The 22870-nt window shown below is 36.5% G+C and overlaps 6 protein-coding genes across 6 annotated transcripts; 3 read left to right on the top strand and 3 right to left on the bottom strand.

The window, feature by feature from the left end:
- LOC100178293 (centrosomal protein of 120 kDa) lies at positions 1-3217 on the top strand. The gene has a single exon (XM_002125850.4). The coding sequence runs from the start codon at positions 61-63 to the stop codon at positions 2953-2955; it is 2895 nt and encodes a 964-aa protein (XP_002125886.1). The 5' UTR covers positions 1-60; the 3' UTR covers positions 2956-3217.
- A 330-nt stretch (positions 3218-3547) lies between these two features.
- LOC100185428 (cilia- and flagella-associated protein 91-like) lies at positions 3548-8268 on the top strand. Its single transcript, XM_002131740.5, has 16 exons — positions 3548-3778; positions 3973-4049; positions 4225-4382; positions 4596-4742; positions 4805-4986; positions 5184-5361; positions 5447-5604; positions 5716-5898; positions 6012-6151; positions 6311-6427; positions 6616-6834; positions 6917-7035; positions 7213-7324; positions 7495-7634; positions 7691-7782; positions 7986-8268. The coding sequence occupies exons 1-16, from the start codon at positions 3706-3708 to the stop codon at positions 8093-8095; spliced, it is 2205 nt and encodes a 734-aa protein (XP_002131776.1). The 5' UTR covers positions 3548-3705; the 3' UTR covers positions 8096-8268.
- Positions 8245-11090, bottom strand: LOC100180707 (omega-amidase NIT2). The gene is made up of 8 exons (XM_002131728.4): positions 10966-11090; positions 10715-10833; positions 10417-10537; positions 10144-10326; positions 9649-9802; positions 9420-9518; positions 9272-9327; positions 8245-8954 (listed from the first exon to the last, which is right to left on the bottom strand). The coding sequence occupies exons 1-8, from the start codon at positions 10970-10972 to the stop codon at positions 8785-8787; spliced, it is 909 nt and encodes a 302-aa protein (XP_002131764.1). The 5' UTR covers positions 10973-11090; the 3' UTR covers positions 8245-8784.
- On the bottom strand, positions 11054-12873 carry LOC101243010 (GPI mannosyltransferase 1). Its single transcript, XM_004225931.4, has one exon. The coding sequence runs from the start codon at positions 12593-12595 to the stop codon at positions 11333-11335; it is 1263 nt and encodes a 420-aa protein (XP_004225979.1). The 5' UTR covers positions 12596-12873; the 3' UTR covers positions 11054-11332.
- Position 12874: 1 nt separating this feature from the next.
- On the bottom strand, positions 12875-15362 carry LOC100183061 (probable aminopeptidase NPEPL1). Its single transcript, XM_002131711.5, has one exon. The coding sequence runs from the start codon at positions 15304-15306 to the stop codon at positions 13708-13710; it is 1599 nt and encodes a 532-aa protein (XP_002131747.1). The 5' UTR covers positions 15307-15362; the 3' UTR covers positions 12875-13707.
- Positions 15363-16717: 1355 nt separating this feature from the next.
- LOC100175241 lies at positions 16718-22571 on the top strand. The gene is made up of 8 exons (XM_002131661.5): positions 16718-16868; positions 18568-18671; positions 19465-19600; positions 19904-20065; positions 20554-20604; positions 20950-21138; positions 21666-21766; positions 22168-22571. The coding sequence occupies exons 1-8, from the start codon at positions 16811-16813 to the stop codon at positions 22276-22278; spliced, it is 912 nt and encodes a 303-aa protein (XP_002131697.1). The 5' UTR covers positions 16718-16810; the 3' UTR covers positions 22279-22571.
- Positions 22572-22870: the final 299 nt, after the last annotated feature.

Below are 22870 nucleotides of genomic sequence, written 5' to 3'. Positions count from 1 at the left end.
AGATGTTTACTTGCTAAGAGTGCATTTAAATTCTATACGCTTAAGTATTTTTACTAAACAATGCAAAAGGAAGGCTATCTCGTTGTTGTTTCGGTGCTAGAAGGACGTAACTTTCCCAGTCGTCCAAAGCACAACATAGTAATCGAATGCAAGTTTGATGGTGAACTTCTAGCTACAGACCCTGTCAGCCACTCTGACTCGCCGAGCTTCACAACCGAACTGGCATGGGAAATGGATAAGAAATCACTGCACCAGCATAGAATGCATAGAACACCTATCAAGCTGCAATGCTTTGCCATTGATCTTGCTACTGATACAAGAGAAAACGTTGGCTACATTGTACTGGATCTCAGAGGGGCACAATTAAAGGCACAAGCTGAAAAATGGTACACGCTGCTAAACACTAAGTACTCTCGGCCAAAACCCTCTGTTAAAATATCAATGATACTGGAGGCTGATGAACCAAAACAAGCTCCATTTAAAGCACAGGAAGCACCTGCGCGCACTGTACCAATTAATGTTGTGGATAATGTGACTCCGGTTTTGGATGAGGAAGAAGGCTGCTTTCAAATTGGTCATAGAGGTCCACAATCTGTAATCTACGTTCTCTCAGTAACCCTTGGATCTGCTTTTAATCTGGAGCAGTTAATTCCTGGTAATAAACAGTTACCAGGGATTAATCCTGGTTACTTTTTTTACTACTCACTGTTTGACAGTGATATAACCAATGATGTGTTTCACAATATTTTTTCACCTGAAATCACACCAGAGCGGGCATCAATAAGAATTCGTTCAACCATTGACCACATGAAGGCTTATTTCAGCAAAAATTCTGCACTACAAGTTCACTTATGCTGTGTTGATCAGCTCCTTGGTTCCACCTCAGTTTCATTTGCAAGTTTCTTAAGTAACAAGAACTTATCCATGCTGGGTTCCTCACCAATTGTTATTGATGGAGTCTTTCCATTAAGTCCGCCAGATAAATCATTGGAACCAAACGTTGTACAGCCTAGAGTTAGCGTGAATGTCTCTTTAAGGCGTGAAGATGTTCCAATTAACCAGGAACCGCGTCCTGCTCCCAGTGACACAATTTTGGAAACACCAAGAAAAGAAAAGTCCCCAGAAGCTGCTCCCAATGATGAACCAGTTAAGGATCAGAACACGGTTGCTGTAGAACCTGATATCGGTGGTAACGCAGCATCCACAGCACAAGTTGACACTGATGATGATGCTGCAAGCATTCATTCCGAACGATCGCATCAAAGCACTGCTGCTAAAGATCCACAATCCACTCCTCCACCCCCACAGATGCTTACAGTTGAAGACAACAGCTTGGCTACAACAGAAACACATACAGACATTCCGGGTCCAACCCAACATTTTCGGTTTTCACTTGATATCAAAACCATCTCTGTTTTAGCTCTGCCACATGCTTGTAATGTGTTCGTAAAATATTCATATCCATTCTTTGGCAGTTTTGCACCTGTAATGACTGGACCTGTCCAAGTTTTCAAGAATTCAGATGTTATAGTTCCTCGCTCATTATGTGTGTTTGACTTTGCTTGTACACATAAGCTGCTCACTGGAACATTTCGAAGTTTACCTATCACACTTGAATTATGGCACCGAGATAAGGAGACTGATGATGTTTTGCTTGGAACATCCATCCTAACCTTGAGTGAGCTTCTTACTACAGAAAAGGTTAAAATTCAAATCAATCAGAATGGAAACAAAGTGCAAGGAATTCGACAAACTCGAAGAGGAGCTATTCCTGTTCTAACCAACACCAAAAAGCGAATTGCTGATCTCAACCTTATTGCAACATTTGAGGATCTTGGTCAAGTGCTAGACCAGAATATCATTCGCCCACAACAGAAGCAGTCTTCCCAGGCCTCTGATCAACAAAATATTCCGAAACCAAACCTAAAGGAGAAACCTGAGCCTGAAAATCCAAGAGAAAGCAACGAGTACAAAGCCGCAATCCAACTTGAATTATGGAAATCACAGGAACAGGAAAAATTTATGAAGAGAATGAATGAGTTGGAAACCCAGCAAATAAAAGTACTCACGGAAGAGTTTAAAAAGCGGGATAAAGAAAGAGAAATGCTCATTGCCAAACGTATAGCTGAATATCAACAGTTAGAAAACCGACTTTCGCAAACCAATGCAAACTTAGAAAAGCGGGAAATGCAAGTTGCAGCGACTGAGCAAGAACTTTCTCACATTCGCGTTGATATGGAACGAGAAAAAGAACGAGTCGTAACGGAGGCAAAGGAAGCAACAAAGAGGATGAAGGACGACTGTATTCATCAGGTGCAACTAGAGAGGGAGAGGAGGAATGTTGCTGAAGAACAAAACAAGAAACTTCTTAAACAAATTAACGACATAGAGCAGAAGTATACGGAGTTGATGGCACAGTTTCATGAATACAAAAACCAGTTAAGTTCCCGCCCTGAAGTAAGAGTGGAAGCTGAACTTAACCTTATTCGAATGGAGAAAGCCGAAGTTGATCGAAAACTAGAGTCTATTACCAAGTCAAAACTCCACTACAAGCAACAGTGGGGTAGAGCATTGAAAGAGCTGGCTATGATGAAAAAGAGAGAACAGGAGCATGCAATGGCTAACCTTAAGCAACAACAGCAGGAATTAGAAGCACTAAGGCTACAATATCTTGCAGCGGATGAAAAGAAAGAAATGCAAAACGATCAACAAAAAATAAACGAAATTCAAAAGGAACTTCAACTACTTAAGAACGACTCTGGTATAAAAGCATCCATTGCAATTGAACCTGATCAAAAACTGTTAAAATGCGAGGAGATTAACGAGCGTGTTTCGCGATTGATAGAAGAAAGAGACACATTATTACGCACAGGCGTCTATAATCGTAGTGACCGCATTATTAGTGAGCTTGATCGACAAATTAAAGAAGAAATGCAAAAACAACCAAAACAATAACGTGTGCACCTGTTTAATGATTGTTTAACTTAGTATGATTGAGAATGGCATTTCTTAACCGTAATCTACAATTCGTTGCTTGTAATAACGTTTACTTTTTCTATGATGATAATGTGTATGTTTTAAGTATCTAATATTATAGTCTTTGTTAGTTCGTTTGTGATGTTACGCATTTTAGGCTAACCATCTTTTGTTATATTTTTGTGTTTTATATTTGTTCCACACTGTGGTCATGTATAAATAAAATATTCACCATACTATATATACACCAACGAGTCCATATATAACGGAATAATATAAATTAGACAGGTTGTAGTCAACATATTAAAAAAAACGAGCATTTCCCACAAAATAAACAAGCGTTTTGTTTAGTGCTGCAGAGAATGTCACTGAAAGTTATTGACGTTCCAAATATAGATTACAACATAGTTTCAGTATATTAACGCAGTGTATTACAATATGCCTGATTAAATCACAAAAATCTGTGGATTATCCCAATATGTAGCGTTTACAAATACATTTAACAATTAGCTCATGCGCTCCCCGATGTTTAAAAGTACGTCCACTTGAAGTGCTGTTTATGTGGTTACTATGGAGTCAAGTGAAACCAGTTTGCAATGCAAAAAAAGTCTTAAAATTTGATGAATAAATAGTTCCAGTAAAACTAATCGCTTATGTATAACATAATTTAGGGCAGGCGTCCATGTAACTATAGGGTCATAGTGCATAAGATCTTCAATAACGTTAAAAATGTCCCAAACACAGACTCAAACGCTGCACAGATCGGTTGTAAACCCGACACGAAACCATGATTATCTTTATGGTAAGTACAGTTAAACTACGAAATATAGGCACTAGTGAAGAATCCCCCTGTACATAGGGGGTTAAGGGGTTAGTGGTTAGAGGGGTTAGTAGTTAGTGGTTAATGGTGGTTGGCAAATAAGGGGGGGGGGGGGGAAATTCTTCACTAGCACCAAAATATAAAATACAAACCTTAATGTATCATTCTTGTACCAGATGCCAATTACACTTTATCAAGTGAAAGAGATCATGCCCGGGACACTTTCAAGGCTCATACTAAAGTTGAACGAGTTGTAAGTAACATGATCATACTAAACCTGAAACATTACAAAACGGTGTATCGTAAGTCTCAACATTTATCTCTAGATTTTTAAATCAACAATTTCATTACATTACCTTGGTAATTATACAAATACACCAATATATAGTATAAATACAAACTTACAAAACACCACCTTTACTTTACAGAAGCGAGTCCCAGAGTTTCAGCAAATGTTTTCTGCCTTGCCTCACTACCCAAGGTTCCAAGTGAGATTGGAAGCCACAGATCCTGTTCCAAAGTTTATCAACCGCAGATGGAGAGGATATGCTGCACAGAACCGTGAAGCTATGATCAGATACACAACGTAAATATGGATGACCCTATTATCTTATTTCTACATGATAGATTTTTCTTTACCAATATTAAAACAGCTCATAGCTATATTATTTACAAGTTTACTTGATTTCGTAACTTTCGAAAATAAGCAAATTTGCGAGAAGAGGTCTATCAGACTTTCATTATGTCTATCAGCAAGAGCATATAAACAAGCACTGCATGTACGTTTAATCCCCTTCAGATTCAACTATGATCCATCAGTAAAGATACCAGCTGTAAAACATGAAGATGCGAAAGTGAGTGGTCAGAACCGATACAAATATTTCCGCAGACCAATTATCCCTTTTCTGCAACAAGTACCACCAGAAGTTCTCCTGCAACCGACAATGTAAGATCTGCTTGTATAATCTGAGTGCATTAAAGTTTCAACTTTATTGTTTTATTACTTAGGGTTGACCCTCTGGCACCTCCTAATGACATGATGCAACGCGCAGTCACCCCTGCCACGCGTACCATAGAGATTCAAACTGATTATCGGGACTCAGAGGCGCAAACAGATCCCTTTACCCCGGAGTATGTTGTGCGTCCAGGAAGCGCCCCAGAGCTCCTTACCCTTGCTACGTTGACCCATGGTAATTAAAATTTACCTGTTTTAATATAAGAGCAAATGTGTGGGATTCTAGATCCTAGTAACATTTAATGTCTGGTAATTGTTAATCGTTTAACTTGGACTTCCGTGTCAGATGCAGAATGTCTGTACAAGTTTTTCCTGAGAAAACAGTTGATTAATATTTAGTAAATATAATTTATGATACCTAATTAACTACAGGACATGGACTTCCTGCTGGTTTGGCCGAGGTTGAAATGATAGAGAGAGCTCGAGCAAAGAGAGCTTGGGAGAAAACTCTTCCTCCTCTTAATGATGTTTCTCAACTTGATCGGAGACAAAAGATGATGGATGAGATGGAAACAAAAGAGTGGGCAATACGTGAGATTGAGATTGAAAAGTAAGTCATTTGAAATTTGAATAAACAGCAAACATTTTGTGGGAAACTTTCTAATAATGTGATGTATTTTACTTTTGTGCTTAAGACTTCAAGAAGCCAGGCTTGAAGTTCTTAAAACACTCTTACTTCAACGGGAAGCCAAGCAACAAGAACTTAATGATAAGCGCCTTGATAAACTTTGGAGCAAGAAACAAAGAGCAAAAGAGGAAAAAATTCAAAAGATTCGAAAGGAACACATAAAAAGTAATTTATGTTTATTTTCTTCCATATAGATTATAATCACAGGCAGTGTAATACCTTGATGTAGTTATTCCTTAAGGTATTGAAAGTTACAATATCTGAATTTAATTTTAGCAATTCGAAAACTTACTCGTAAGAGAGAAAAGGTTGAGGGAAAACTTGAGCGAAGAGACTTGGTGAATGAGTACAGCAACTTTGGATCACAGGTTCACGCTCCTGCATCGAGAGTTGGTGTCTTCCTTGATCGAGGGTCAGAGCAATTTGTAGTAAAGAGTAGATACCTCAGCACTTTCCATGGTGAGAGTTGAATCTTTGTGGCTTGTTGTTAAACATTTGAATAAATTTATTATGCCGGTTTGCGAAAAAAATCACAGTTAAACTATAAAAAAATTTTCTTTTAATTTTCATAGGTTTACTTGAGCTTGAATCTTCTCTCCCAAGCTTTGTCACTCAACCAAGATATCGAGCTCCAAAGAAAGCAACATCAGCCAAGGAAGGTTTTGTGAAGAGAAAGGAAAGGAAGAGCAAGGAGCTAGCAGAGATGCACCAGGTTGTATAACTGCCACAGTATGTCAAAAATTTTTAAGTATGCACAAATAAGTACTTTGACCTTGATTAATGTAATTCTTATTACCAGTATACCTGCAATACTTAGATTACTGTATTAGATTGCTGTTGTTTGAAATGAATATTTTACAAAAACGAACAGACAATTAAGGAAGCTAAGCAGATGGGTAAAGAGCAACTGAAGCCGCTGAGATTTCTCCAGAAAGTTGAGAAACCGATTCCAAGACCACCAACCCCAACTGTGGAAGTTCCTTCTCAGGTTAGCAAAATGTTGTCTTATATTCCAAGGTATAACATGGAAGTTTGGTATGTATTTGTAATGCCATTCAGTTTCAGTTATTCAGTTATCATTTAATGTGTTTGTTGCTTAAACCAAGAAAAGCAAGAATGTAAGTTATAAATGTTTGGGATTAGGAGTACTCAATTTTTTGTTTCTGTTCACTTCAGGAGACGGAGCAGACAGAGCTTGCTTCCATTCTCCTCCAGAAGGTAATCCGAGGAAGAGCAGTGCAAAATATGATGTACGAAGGTAAGGAGAAGAGACTCGAGCTGATCCAGGAAATCAGAAGTACCCACGCTCTTCAAGCTGCTCAACAACAGATGAAGAGACAGGAGAAGCAAAATGTTGTAACATTGCAGAGGCAGAGAAGATTGTATCAGCACAAGGTAAAATACCAATAAAAATTATTTAACATTTTTCGTTTGTAGAGTAGAGTATCATTTACATTGATTTTATTTGTACATTTAGGAGTCATTTGTGGACGAAGCTTTGTCACAGTTGGAGGGTGACTCAATTGCTGATATGCTTGATTTCCTCTCTAAAGAACTCATCAGGCTTGAAGAAGAAAGAAGGATTCATGCTTTCAGGTGCTTAATAACTGCATATAATAAATGTATATAAATGTTTTATGTCTTTTTCCAACTATTCAGCGATGAACAAACTCTCATATGCAACACCAAACTTCCCCTACCAAACCTAATAGTCTATAATCAATGAAACAGCAACAAAATATTTTATCACTCTTTCTTCATAAACATTTCCAGCATGTTGGCTGAGAGACGAAGGAGGATCAGGGAAGCGGAGGAATCTGGGAGGAGGCAGGTCGAAGAGAGAAGGAGGAGGGAAGAAGATGAGATTTTCAAACAATTGATGAAGGTAAAGAATTGTCAAACAAAACGCACCATGCGTAAACGCTTGCATTGTAACCAAGGATGCTGGATTCGACAATTAAATGAATTGAATAATTCAAAGTGCCATAGTTCCTAAAGTTTCTATTGTAATATACTCAAGTAAGAAGTAATAATGTTCTTTCCTCATCACACTAGGTTCACCAGTCCACGGTTGATACATACTTGGAAGATATAATAATTACTTCAGTTGATAAAACTGCAGATGAACAAGCAAGAAAAGAGATTCGAGATCAAGCAGACACAATAAATGATGTGGCTTACGAATTAGAAGAAAGGTAAAATTTGTTAATTATTTTTCGTTCCATGAAATTAAATTTGATATCAATTACAGACGCACATTGCTTCAGTCAGAGGAAATTGTATCAGAATTAGTTCACAGCTTCTTGCTTCCAGAGGTTCTCAAAGTGGATGCAAGGCAAAGAGGTGGTTTGTTGTTCTTATTTAAAAGAGAATATGATGTATATTAAAGGTTATGAAATTATTGAAGATGTAGCTTCTGACACCAAAACAGATTAATTATGTTACGCATTCACAAATGACCCTTGTACAAGCTCTGGTGGCAGTCGTCCAGCTTACAATTTAGATGTTTCAATAAAATATTAATTTACTATTTTATATATCATCAGTCAAACTGGAGCAACGGAAGCACCTTCTAGCTGCTCACAAGATCCTACATGCAACAACTGAACCAATTATAGACGGAACATCAACTAGCAACCAACCAGAACAATCATGATAACACAAAATTTCAACACATGTCTAGAAATCTCTTTTGTTATTTTGTAGTGCCTGGTTCAGTTGCTTTTTTGTTTAAAATAGGTTTTGCTGTCGGGTTGATCTCTGTTATATATATAGTAGGCCCTGCCCTGATTGCAAAATTGTTTATTCATGAGAATAAAATACTGTATTGTTACAAAAAAAAAGTTATTTGTACAAGGTATATTACTACTATAGTAAGTGGTATCTTTTGAATTTGGCTCTGTATTCTTTACCAGCTCCAATATTGTTGGTAGATTCTTGCGACATCATGACCTGAATAGTTGCGTATTTACCAGAACTTGGTGTACTTAAAGTATAATTTGGGTTGGGATGGTACATTTTTCATTTCCCTTTGCATTTGGGATATTACTTATTCCTTCCACACGACAAATACATGGCACATTGCATTACATGGCTTCACAACATATCAACAAGGAACTGATGAACGTACAATTGTAAAACACACAAAAATTAATAATGCTTGAACTCTTTAAAGACAAATGCTTCACCTATGCTACACACTAAAATTTAAAAAAAATGAAGTTATAAAATCTTTTACCACATGATATGTTAATTTACTAAAAAAATCTTAAGCTACATTAGAATATGACCTGAAAAATATCACTGAAAATGCTAAGAGGAAGATAAATATGGAAATCGAAAAAACTAATCCACGTGCTTGTTTACATCAATATCATATCCAGAACAATCCTTTGTCTTCTTCGATCGATCTGACTTCTCATGATGATCACAGATTGAAGGTCTTGTGTAAACATCCCATCTCTTCTGCTTTGATATTGGGATGTTTTGACGAACCTCATTTACTTGGCTCATATCTATAGCAAGTAGTCTTACTTTTAGTTGCTACCATAATAACTTGACAGACACACGTAAGTATATTAATTAACTTTCTTGTACCTAATACAACCTGTTTAACTGTATAACTACATGTGATCCACCTTGCTCTCTGTTACATTATAGCTGTAATACTATACATAACACTAACATATCTTTATTAAACACAAGACATCATACTACAGAGAATAACAAGTTTTAACGCAATTCTCTGCAGGTACATCAGATTTTACAAGTTGCCAACATAACATGTTAGTATTTAGACTTTAAAAAATTATCTGTGAATCAACTGACTTACCAATATTTGCAAAGATCGTCTCTTCACTGTGTTCTGTAGTTGCTACAACATCTCCCCTGCAATGTACAATTGAAAGTATTCATTATAAAATATATTTATTTTACATTACTACAACAATAGGCTGGAACGAAATTGTTGCACTACCCACCAAGGCCCAATGAGGGTAGAATGTCCCCATGCAACATAAGTTCCCTTGTCATCTCTTGCTGGTGAAACAGCAGCAACATACAATTGGTTATCCAGCGCCCTGAATAAACATGTCGTTTATTTTTCCATTTCTGGCACAAACATTCATATTACAAAGAAAATATCTGCATAACACTGACCAGTGCTTATGGTGACAATTACATAATATAAGGTTGGTTTATGAATCAAACCTTGCACGTTGCAATAACTCCCAATGCAGAGGCCCTGTGGTCATGTTAAATGCACCAGGATATATAAGGAGATGGCAACCTTCTGCAGCATAAATCTGTGCAAGTTCTGCGAATCTGATATCGTAACAGATCCCAATGCCAATCTTGCAGTTTCCTAAAATACATTAGACTAGTTGGGGCAAACATAGCACACATTCTAAGTAAGCATAAAACATACAACCTGTTAAATATTAAGTGCTGACATGGTAATATATTGATTATTTAGTGTCAGAAAGTGCAAATCTGCAAAACAATCCTTGATTTCAAAATATTAAAACAAGACATACTCAACTCTTAACAAATAATAAAAAATACTGAATATTATAAATCTTAAAAATTCATTTATTTTTTCATTAAACATTTTTGCAGAAAAGGTCAAGACCATATAACAGGTGAGTGAAATGAGGGAATAGATGCAAGTTACTTTGATTAAAAATCAAGCCTAAGTTAACTTACCTAGAGTGAATGTAAGAAGTTTGTTTCCTGGCTGTAAAACTTCAGATTCTTGGAAACGAATTTTCCCAGGAACGTCAATGTCAAACAAATGCATTTTCCTGTATTTCCCAATCATATCACCACTAGGTGAGAACACAGAGCACGTATTAAACAATTTGCCATTTTCAGACTCTGGTATTGAACCTAAAAGAATATGTTTTTCATAATAATTTATCAAGTTTAAATAAAATGATTTATTATATATAATTAGTTTGCAATGTAAGTGTGCAATACCTCCAACCAAATAGATTTTGCATTCTTTAGCAACTTGTGATAATAACTCTGTCGTCGGACCAGGTACTGATTCTGAATACTCTTTGAAATACTGTGTTCCATAAGGACTGTTAAAACATTCCTAAAAACATCGAAATTAATGGCATATAATACAACTTAACAAAATATTACAATTACGACACAAGTCAAATAACTTGATATATAGTGTAGTGTCCGATTAAGGTTATCAGTCAAGTGTGGATTAGCCAGATTTTACCAAGTGTTTTAATAAGAGTGCTTAACTGAATAAATTATTTACCGGTAAAGCAACCAAGTTTGCTCCTTTTGATGCGGCATCCTTCACCAGTTGGCACGCTCGCTTTACATTCTCAAGTTTATTACTCCCAACTGCCATCTGAACCAACGCCAACCTCAGAGCTAAAATATTTCATTTACATATTAGGATATGATGTAAAACAATGAAGTCAAACAGTTTATATGTATATCTCACAACACAAAAGCAATCCAAGACATGTAGGAACAAGCAGTGATTAAAATATAAATACATACCCGCCATTGTTTAACTTGATACTTAACTTGAGATTTTCAACTATTAATCTAACTTAACTTTCTAAAGTTGAAAATATTCCAGTCACCCCTAAGAAACACAAAATTAACCTGACACATGAAATAACATGCAAAGTATAATGAAGCAGAACTTTATTTATTCCTTATGATTAGGAAAGCAAAGTTTAATCAATGATTTCGGCCGGTTGATCTAACTTATACAGCACATAACCGGAACTCAGAAAACTGTATAATTAATGTAGATTAAATTGAGGAAAACAAGCTCAAATTACATTTTATTAATTACATCATCGGTTAAATATCATTAATTTTATCATATTCTGACAGTTGCATTTATTGTTATTCTATTTTAAGCAGTTTTAAATGACTTTATAGGTTTTATCACTCCATTTGAAGTAAAAACAGGGGAAAAATCATAGTTGGTAATAAACCACTTCACAATAAAAACATTAATCAGGAAAAACACAATTACAGCAATCCATAAAACAGTAAAAACATTTCTGCCTTCGAACTCAAGTAGGTATGCTGCAGCAAGCCAAAAGCCCTGTCCTACAAACCACAAAATAATTACCAACAGACATTTTTTTAAACCAATATGCCTTAATTTGGGAACAAGAAATGGCAGCAGGGAGACGTACCATATAAAGTACTGCGATGTGCACACTTTGTTAAAAGTTACAAATACATAGGTGAGGAGAAATAGGCAAAAGGGCAGGTCTTCGTAGTGTGTGTACGATAATATGCCCATCAGCAACGCTTGGTTAAAGAAACAAAGCAGACCATGTAATGTACTAGGGTCCAAATACAGCATGTAAAAGTATACTGAAAAGTTATGGCGAATATCTTTGCGTGTGACATGGTATAAGTAGGTGTGCTCCAAAAAAGGAAACCCGTAAATTTTATACATAATCATTGTTAAACTGACAAGGCACACAAGAAAAGCTGAGAAGAATGCAAGTCTTTTACCACTGAGTAATTTCCCAAAAATGGTTTTGATTTTCCCACCTTTTAAATTATTAATTAACTCGCACAGGACAACTCTGTTTCTACCATTGTCAAAACTGCTACCCAGGAACAAAAAGATGCATAGAATATAAATTACAGGGTAAATTTTTAAGTGAACAGCCAATCCAAATAAAATCCCTGCAAGAAATGTGTATTTCTTAAATAAAAGATACAGTGTACAACAAACTATCATAGACAGAATTGACTCTGCATTGCCTCTACAAGAGATCATGGCAGTTAAGGGGTTAAACAGCCAGGTGCATAAGGATAATGAGATAAGTTTTTTTGAGACACATTGTAATTCCAAAATGCATTGAATAAGATAGGCTGTTGCAAAATCTGCAGCAATAAAAATCAGTTTTCCCCAAACTGGAGTGAGGTATATATTGGGTACAAGAATCCACGCTAGCAATGGGGAATATCGATATGTAGCTCGTAGGTAAGGTGATTGACCAAGGCTAACAAACTCAGCAGCATCACTAAACACAAAGTAATCAACGTCTGTGAATTTTACTTTCATGTATAAATCTTGCCACATGCCATATAGCAACAAAAATATCCTTAAAACAAAAGCTGAGATATAGACAGTAAAAGTTTTCATGATCATTCCGCCTCTACTTCTCAGCGGTGTTGGTTGGCTCTTTCTTTTCGTTTTCTGTTCCAAGAACTGATTTTTCTAACTCTGTAAAGTCCATGCCCTGCTCCTTCATAACACCCTTTACACACGTTTGGTATTTCTTGAAAATTTCCGCACAGGTGTCTTGTGTATCGCCCTTCATGTAATGCTCACGAAACCAGTGATTGAAGCATTTATCGTACTCAGCTTTTAGCGGTGTGCATTTATCACCAATACTATTCATGCTAAACAACCTGAAACTTTTACATCTGCTTCAAACAGATCATGAAAAATTAGTTGCATCGAGCTTATAATAAATTCATACAGCATTTACTACGGGAAACATGACATTTTCACTGCACACAGATTTAAAAAAAACAATTTAAACATCATTTATACTAGCAGTTGTTTTGAACACGCATTAAAACAATAAGAAACAAAAATTTGTTTTAGCCCCATATTTAAAATTCCATAAATAATTTTATATGTTTTAAAAATTCTTTTTTACGCTAAATAAATTCTCTATTAGTGCAAAGAACTCCAATGATAAGAAACTTCCTGGTAAGAATAATAACTGAATGCATTTTTACTCTTGAATATTTACATTGAAAAAAAATGCAATTTAGTCAAAGCCCATGGGCAACAGTTGAAAAATGCCTAAAACATTTTTTCAAAGCGAACTACACTTGTAAAGTATTTTTACAGATTACAACCATGGAGCAAAACTCCTTTTGGTTTGAGTTAATTTGTACAAACCATTAACACACTCATTTTTGAAGATAAGTAAAGTCATGCACAAGAGACTTCATAGCACAACCAGTTACACACACAATATGTATGCTAACTGGAATTTGCTGTTTGTGAATAACTTAAATAGCTATTTCAGCAATAATACACATTCTGTATGACTGAATTAACCGATTGTTACATTGTTTCACTGTTAATGCTGTATGGTTAAAACACACACATGGCTTAAATCTTGATTAATATTTATGATTATAATTTAACCAGCAATAGGAAACTAATTACATTGAAGGCAGAAGCAAATTTAGTTTGAAAACTGACACACCTAAATAGGTGCTTAATTATTGTTCAATAATGCTTTATGCATTTCTTGGTCGTTTAGCAACACTGTTTCCCTCACATCCATGCACCCCGTCACAATTAGCACTCTCAAACAACGCAGCAGAAGGTGCTAACAATTGCAAGAATTTATCAGATGACAGTTCTCCAAATAGCACCATTAGAAGTGCAACTCCATATCCAGTTGCACGCTCTCCACTATGCACAGGTGATGCCATGTCAACATGCACCCATGTTCCTGAAAAATTAAAAGCTCCCATCAAATGACTTCCGATGAACAACCCAGCACAAGAGGACTGGGCATTCGAACGGTCAGCCACAGAATTTTTCATGTCCGCCACTGCTGAATTAAACTCAGGAAAATGCAGTTCAGGGCAATATACAAGTGGAAATGCGAGATCCCCAGATGCTTTACCAGCTGCTACTGATGCTGCTTCCCAAATTTCATCATTAGTAAGAACTGCTGCATGGTATTTTCCTGTTGACACCCCCTGTGCACCAGTTAATGTTGCCATATCAAGAATTATGTCAGCTTTTAGGTCTTTAGATGCATATGCCACACCATCTCCAAGTACAAGTCTGCCTTCTGCATCAGTGTTATTGATTTCAACAGATCTACCCGAATACAAAATATGAATATCATCTGGTCTGGTAGCAACTGGCCCAACTGCATTTTCTGCAAGACACAAAACAGCGTGAAGATTTTGCTTAAAGCCTCGTTTTACTGCTGATCGAAAACTAGCCAAAATAGCAGCTGCTCCTCCACAATCTCTCTTCATTCCAGGCATTGTGGTTTTGCCCTTGATGCTCAAACCACCTGTGTCATAAACAATACCTTTTCCACACCATGCAATAGTTTTGGTAGCATCTGGTGGGCAGTGACTCAATACAACCAATGCAGGAGGATGAACAGCAGCTTTTCCCACTCCGTAAATTCCTCCAAATCCTCTTTCATTTAGCTCTTCACCACTGATGATCGTTGGTTTGATCCCAAGCTCCAGACCAACTTCTTCCGCCTCTTTGACAAACTGAGTAGTGTTCATGATGTTGCATGGAGTGTCAACAATTCTTGCAGCCATTTGAATAGAATCAGCAGTATCCTGCAAACAAGCTGCAACATCAACCATGTTACAAGTGCTTTCACCAACTACAACAAACTCTACAGTTATGTTGCGAGCTGGTTTTGTAGCACCGCCGGAGTCTGTACGCATCGAAAACAACGAAAATGATCTTGCGATAGCACAACCACAAGGAAACATCTCTTCTTCTTTGCAGACAACTACAAGCACTTTGTCGCCTTTACCAAGTAGGCAACTTCGCAAGAGCTTAGGAATATGATAAGCACCTGATGGCATGTTATGCCGACTTGATTTCTCAGAAAAAGCCCCCACACTAGCACCATTCATCCATAATGCACAGGTATCTGTCGGAGCTGGATTGAGTGAAGCAACTGCCCCTTTCCATACACTCTCAGATACCTTTGGTTCTAAATGATTACGCACGTCATTCCAGCTCGCCCGTTTGAGGTTTGAAACTTGTCCTAAAATTGCAACATGCTTGTGGGCTGGGTCAGATTTAAACGGTTTGCCAGCAAATTGTACATTGACTTTCTTAGACATTATTTGCTACTTTAGTACAGATTTCCAATTGTGATAAAGGCTGAAAACGAATACAAATGTACCACGTGTTGGGGAGAAAATTCCAGTTCTTCGTTAATTTATGTTAGGTAATGAATTTTTTAGCACAATTTAAACACGACTTCGTTATACTAATGTTAAGATATTAGAAATAATCTACAATTTAAATACCGAATCTTGCTTAAAATTGATATTACTTTTGCACAACTTCCTCAAAACCAACATCTCATACCGATGGCATGACACGATTTATTTAGCGATAGAACGATGGTGCCACCATCCGGTTAAAATTTAAAATAGCATAAATCAGCGATTGCGTGTGGACATTTTAAACATTATAAATATTAAAAAGATTCACTTATATAACCTATAAAAACATTTTTACAAACACAGAACAAGAAAGACCGATCAAAGTCTTTAGTTAAGTACAAGAATAAATCATGTAGTCGTATTTGTGTGAAAACTTATAGTTATTAATCCAGAAAATTGTTTTGCCTGTATGATTGAAATGATTGAAATGTTATATACATTTCACTAACTCCAACCGCAAACGTGTCATATCTAATTATTTTTTGATACATTTAGAAGCCTAATATATCCAGACGCAACACGAAGCCTGACACTCAATCCATTATTTATGGCAGTAATACATGACGGTATTACATTATGAGAACTGCTTTAGTGCGAATTCGGATCTAATAATTACCGTAAGCTTGTTTATACATCATGTAATACCACAGCCCCATATGCTGAAAACTGGTAATATGTCATCGCCCGTACCATATTAAGGCATTATCCGACACAAGAATATAACTTCAAAGTATATACGACCAAAGCGTGACAGAAAGATCTATAACCAAGTGATGGAGTGTTCGATGGTGGCAATGCTTTGAAACCACAGCGTTACTGATACCTTATATTATCTGTATGCTGTAACCAACGCTTATAGATATATCAAACGTTGCTGTAACCCCCGTTTATATTGCGAATTCAATTTTACTCTTTTAACCTGTGATCAGTATATACCTAGATTTAATTGAAAAAGTCGTTAATGGAATCTCATTAGCAACTGACTGGAAAGTCATAACTGCGTTGTAATCGATTTGGGGGAAAGAGTTATTGAGTTAGAACGAATTTGACTACTAGTGAGCTCTGCTTGCCTCACTGTACATCTGGTGGTCGATATAAGTAGTGGGAAAAAAGGCAAAGGAAATAAATATCGAACTCCGGGAGAACGGCAGTCATTTGTCGCACAGCAAAAGCAGGTGGACGCTGGGAAAATACTAGGCTATTGTGTGATTAGTTTTTTTGTTCTTGCATACAGTTTATTGTGATATTTCTTTTAGAAAATATTTTTGAATATATTCATAAAATACAGTTAAACATTCTAATACTTCATTTGACCACGTTTTACAGACTTACCAATTAGTTAATAGTAGTCAAGAAATAACTTTTTAAAAGTAGCAGCAACGAAAAAAAAGCAACAATGAAAGTTTATCAATTTGTTTCTGTGTTATTGGTCGCATCGGCACTTACATTTCAAGGTACGTTTATTAATCAACTTTTAAAATCATTATAAATAATTTTAAAAGGTTTTTACACAGTTTGTTTGTTTATTGTAAAAGTTTGATTTAAACAAAAAGTTTTTGCTTGGGTGGGATGGGACATGTTTTCATTCTTATTTCTCGTCCTTTTTGGTACAGTTATCAAAATAACCGTATAGCCTCGTAACTATAAAATAGCGTTGCTATTGTTTAAATTAGAATAGGGAAATATGAAATTTAGGTGCCAACGTAGGCCTATATCCTAATTTATCCTACAGTAGCTTATTAAGTCTGGCCAAACTACCTTGCATTTGTAACAGTTTTCATGTCGCACAACAGTTGGTATGTTCCACCCATGTTGATTACCTTAAAAGAGACAGAAGGCTGGACGCAAATATGACCGACTTATGCATTATTAATATCTAACGAGGGAACGAACAGCACTTTTCCTTTGGCGGACGCCTGGCGTGATTACCGACTTTCGATCGAATGTAGCGATTTGAACTATCGATTTAATGGCGCGTATGTTGGCAGTGCAATTCTGCCGTTTAATAAAAAAAGGGCTCTTTCCCGATTACTTATAATTGAGAAAATTATACGTAAAAACTAAAACGTCGTTTATGAATTCGAGTGACCTGGTATGAACAAGGGATGTCGTTCACGGCCTCCTATATAGAGATACGGCCTAATATCTCTTGTATAGGCCATGGTGTAATGACTGCAGTATGCGCTTTTTGGTCGCCTCAGAAAACATAATTTTTATTGCATCAAAAACGTAAAAAATTATTTTAAGTTGGCGTTTATATATTCTCTCGGTTGCTACTGAACAAACGGGTCACAAAATAGTATAGGGTCTATATATACGATCTATATAGGCTTACAATACCGGTTTGAAAAAATGCATGAAATGTATCAGATGTCAAGCAATATCCATTGAGGATAATCAACGGTTACTTTCACTGAAACATAATTTTTCTAGAGCTGCTTTCAAGGTTCAAGCGCGGCCTATCATAAAGGAATTTTCATTTTCCACAGTTGTGCAGTTTTGTAACGCGTGTCATGCATATATTCAATGGCAAATTTGTACAAGCGATCGATTTATTTCTAAGATTAATCATGGCGGCTAGAAAGTCAAACATAATTCGAACGCCCTATGCAATATATATTTATGGTGCATTAATATTTAATGGGAAATTTTAATGGTGGGGTTGTTACATTACTTATCTCAAAAATTTTTCACGCAAACTTCCAGCGTTGCGAGCTGTGCAAAAAACACAATGGAACTGACATTATAACTGTGAAGTTCGCGGCACGGTGACTCACTACATAGGTTAAAATCAATGGGACCACCTTTTTTCTGTCATGCATGACATTTATGACTCACAAATCTAACAAAAACAAAGTGCATGAATTATTCATTAGATACATAAGGAGTGTTTTTTTAATTTTGGAGCATTATGATGCATCGTAAATATGGGACAGCATATGGTGTGTTTTACTTTAATTATACGCTTAAACTCTTGTTTTATATATGGGTAGGGAAGCTAGGATACATTTTTATTCTTTTTTTTTATCACACTTGGTAGTAAACAAACGACATTCAAAGAATTATTAAACCGTCTCCTCACGACTTCCATATACCGTTCTTGATATCATGTTTTTTTCAAGTTTTATTCTACAAAAATGTAATATTTCATAGAAATCAGCAGTGTCCCCGTTCCAACAACAAGCACTTTAACTTCTAACAACGTAACTGAAGATTCCAACCAAGCAAGCGACCAAATCTCTGAGGCAGATGGGGACGTGAGTAGGCCTACTAATTATTTTGCAAAGAATAAAAAACGCTGAGAAAAAAACAGTACTATAGAACAAATTCGAGTAAATACCCGACACTGCGGCAAAGGAACGGGTCGTGTCCTGATATGTTATTTACCAAGCTAACACACAGATTAGCTTCCATATTTTTATCGACTATTTCCAAATTCAATCGAAGCTATATGTGTGTCTTAATAAATCCCCAACGTCTGACTGCCAGACGGACTGTACATTGAAATTCAGTTAGGCAGAGACGGCAGCTCATATTTTGGACGAAATATACAATTGAGATCGATCTGACCCGCGTTCCAGACGCTGCGTGGGTTGGCTGACGTCATTTTATAAACATGATGCCGGTATTGTTTTTTTAAAATCTTATATCTGCGACAAATACTATTGATTTCAGTAGCCAGGTACAATTTTCTACAATAAACACTTCACAAACAAGTCATTTACGTCACTGCTTTTTCAGTTCGATTTGTCTTTATGTATGCTCGGCACGAACATTCCGGACATGAGTATATTACCGATAACGTAGACATAGTTTTATAAAAACACAAATGAAATATGAATCCTTTACCAGCACACAAATTCAGGAAAACAGAAAAACACAAAAATCAATGTACGATGAAAGATAAAATACCTTTATAAAACTATATACACCCGCGTATATAGGTCCGATAATATTTATACTCAAAAAAAACTTCGAATCTACCTGTACTTTTACTTTAGAATGAAAGTTTGACTTTTAACGCAACAATAACAACCAAATAATAAATAGTCATTGAATTGCATCATGGAGGCGATATCGGTGATGGTGTCCGGAAATGAACAATCTCTGTCAGAAGCTTGCAAGGAAATGATAAAAGCTGCCCAGGACGACGATGACAAACCGGAGTCAGTTGTTAATAGCGAAGGTGAATAAGTTTTTGATTGCCCGGAGTATTCTGAGCAAGATCAAATTTAAGAATATTACATCTTAATTGCAATACGTTGTCCGGCTAAGTACAGCTACAAAAACAGTACAAATCGTATGCATATTTCGCCCTTCTAATTACCCTGCTTATTTTGAACAGTTTTTGATCACCAAGCGCAGTATTCTAAGTAAAACTGAAACATCAGTGCACTGTACAACCTTTAAAAATAAAGTGCAGTTATGGAAACTGTATATAGAGTATAGACTATAGTTGCTTTGAATAACATTGCTGCTCTTGCATTAGACGAAAATTCTGACGTGAATGATGCGGTCAGTGAACCGCCATCCCAATCTCCCGATTTGCAAGCTGAACTGCAGGATCTGACGTCACAATTACGTGGCATTGATGCAGATTATGACGTCAGTAATGAAGATCACGTGCTCGGAATGAAACGAAGTGACAGTGGTAATGCATATTTTTCAGGTGTTTTTGGTGGGGCCAGGTATATGGTATATATAGTACGGCTGGGGAAGATAGGACACTTTTAGGGCATAATATCTCAATATCCTGATCGTGTTTTAAACAACTAACAGCGGTTTATGGAAGTCGTGAGGGTACGGTTTATAATTATATTTGAACGTTCTTTGTTTACAAGCAAAAAGGACAAGAAACTAGAATGAAAAGGTGTCCCATCTTCCGCACCCAACCATACTTTTTACATACTAATCGGTCAAAGTCAGTTATTTTTGTCAAACGTATTGACCGTGAACTGTTTTCGAGGAATGTCTCATGTAATACCATAAGTACATAAGATTTTAGAAATAAAAACGTCCAAGTAAGACCATGATCCAGTCATTCGACGGTCGTTTCCTAATATACTGTAGGTAATAGTTACCAGGCATTAATATTTCACGAGTTCCGCGAGTTTTATTTCTTTTTCTATCCATTTCTAGACGCTGATGACGTCAAACGATCCGGGGGTGGCGTTGCGGAAACATCCGACAGTAAGAATTTGATCCGAACTAATTCTAAATACGTATTAAAACGTACTCAGAATCGATACAACGACATTACGTTGAACATCAGTATTTTTATACGTTTTTATCTCTAATTACGGGATGTGGAGCTCGGATAACCCCAATACGTTGCGTAATGTAGGACTTCTAGGGGCAGAACGTCTCATTTTATGTCGTGCTGGTTATTTGTGAAATAAAAGTTCCTTTAAAATTCGAGTACCCTAAGTGTATTGGTATTGGGTATACCGTAGTATAACGCTGGCTATTGGGTAAGTGAGTATAGCCAATATGTTGAAACCAAGTAGCATATCACAAACCTTGTCTTAACTACAGATATTGACAACTCTGAAATCGAAATTGAAGAACCCGCTACCCCCTTTGTTACGTCACTGAATGACATCAACGATGAGTTTCTTGTGATACCACTGAAGTATTTACGAAAGCAGATGATGAAGGAAGAAATGATTAACGATGATGTCACTGATGTTGTTAACAAGAAACAAAACGAAGACGACAAAAATGGTCGGTTAAATTTAGTTTCCTCAATCAAAAAAGCAGTGCGCAATTCCAATGCATCTTCAGGTAGATTATGTTGTTGCGTAACGCGTACGTGAGCTTTTTGGTACAGATGGCGAATACGCACAAATGTACTATATATGGCTAAGCAACATCGATCACTTGGTGATTGCGCTGCGTTTTTGCTTCATTTGGCACCTTGTTGGATGTCGTGGTATTGATTAAAATCCTGGCTTAAAATTAAAAATATGATTTTGGAGACGCGTCGATCGATTGCACTGTTGCAAACACCAAGATTGAACCCAATCGACCTCCCGCACCCCGCGCATGCGCACTGCGACTCATTAATTTTAATGCATGAAGCCCCAAGGGCTACGGGGACTGATGAGGTGCTAATTTTGTATAAATAGAGATGTCAAATTAGACACAAAGAATATAACGACAGGCCCAAAGCGAAAGACTGTCAAGAATAGCTTAATCTTAATGTCACCCATTGTGTAACTAGTTACAAATCCCGGTATTCAATATTACAGCTAAACTCGAAGATACTGAAACAGGCTTAGATGAGAATAGTACTGATGACGTCACAAAGGGAGCTGAATGGGACGGCGACGCGACTTCGGAGATGGACATGGTATTTGGGTTTATATAGCACATAGGATATACGTGTAAGCTAATATCTGAAGGTTGTGGGAACTAAGTGATCTTTGAAACAGGAATACGATGAACACGCTTTATAATTGAAAAAAACGAGTTACAACATAAAAAAAATAAATCAAATGTTTGCATTTCATTATAAATTACATTGCAGCAATAAGTGGAACATTACGGCCTTGCCAGGTATGCCATTATTTTAATATTGCTCTTGATCGAGACCCTATAATAAGCGTTTTTAGAAACACCGAATTCCTGTTAATTTGGCTTATACCAGATGGCATGGCGGTCGTAACTTATATAAACGTTTAAAACGTTGTAAACATTTGAATTAGCAAGAAGCTTTATATAATACAAACATAACTATATACGTACTTACAGGAGCAATTAAACGCACTCTACCAAGTCCAACTGGATCTAAAAAAATTGGGACAAGACATGAAATATCTGAAGCAACAGCAGCAAACCGAAACACCTGTCCAGTCTAAATGAAGCACATGTTCCATCTGTCTTAAATCCTATGTTTAATTATTTTCTATCATTTAAAATCGACGTTTAATTACTTTAAACATAGCGAAAACTTGGTTACCTGCAGAAAATGCACCCAAATTTTATATTCACAAGGTCTTGGCCACAGGTGCACACAATGCAAGGCTGTGTATGTACATAGTTTCACATATTCGCTGTTCACACGCAATGTTCGTGTTGTTGCTATCACCGGCTAAGCAAGGGGTCAGTGCAATCAGCTGTACAAATAAATCAGTCGTACCACACTGCATATTAAAGCTAGCTTATTCCTGTAAAATCAGTTGTAATTTTACCACACAGTATTGTTTAATGTATAGTGTATAATGTGGTTGTTGGAGTTATGAGCAAACTCCGACCAACATTATATAGGTCCTATAGCGCTTTATAAAGCGCTTCAGAGACCTGTTTACAAACGTGTTACTTAAAACAGTTCGTGCAAGTTGCGCTACTGTAATGGCCAGAAAATGGTTAACATTAGATTCTGCGGAAAAACAAAACAGGTTCGTGTACAATCTCTCTAATATAAAAAAAATACCAGAATAAGCTTAACAAAATT

This window comes from Ciona intestinalis, chromosome 4 (genome assembly GCF_000224145.3).
Source record: "Ciona intestinalis chromosome 4, KH, whole genome shotgun sequence".
Taxonomy (NCBI): Eukaryota; Metazoa; Chordata; class Ascidiacea; order Phlebobranchia; family Cionidae; genus Ciona; species Ciona intestinalis.
This window is presented reverse-complemented; position numbering and strand designations above follow the sequence as displayed.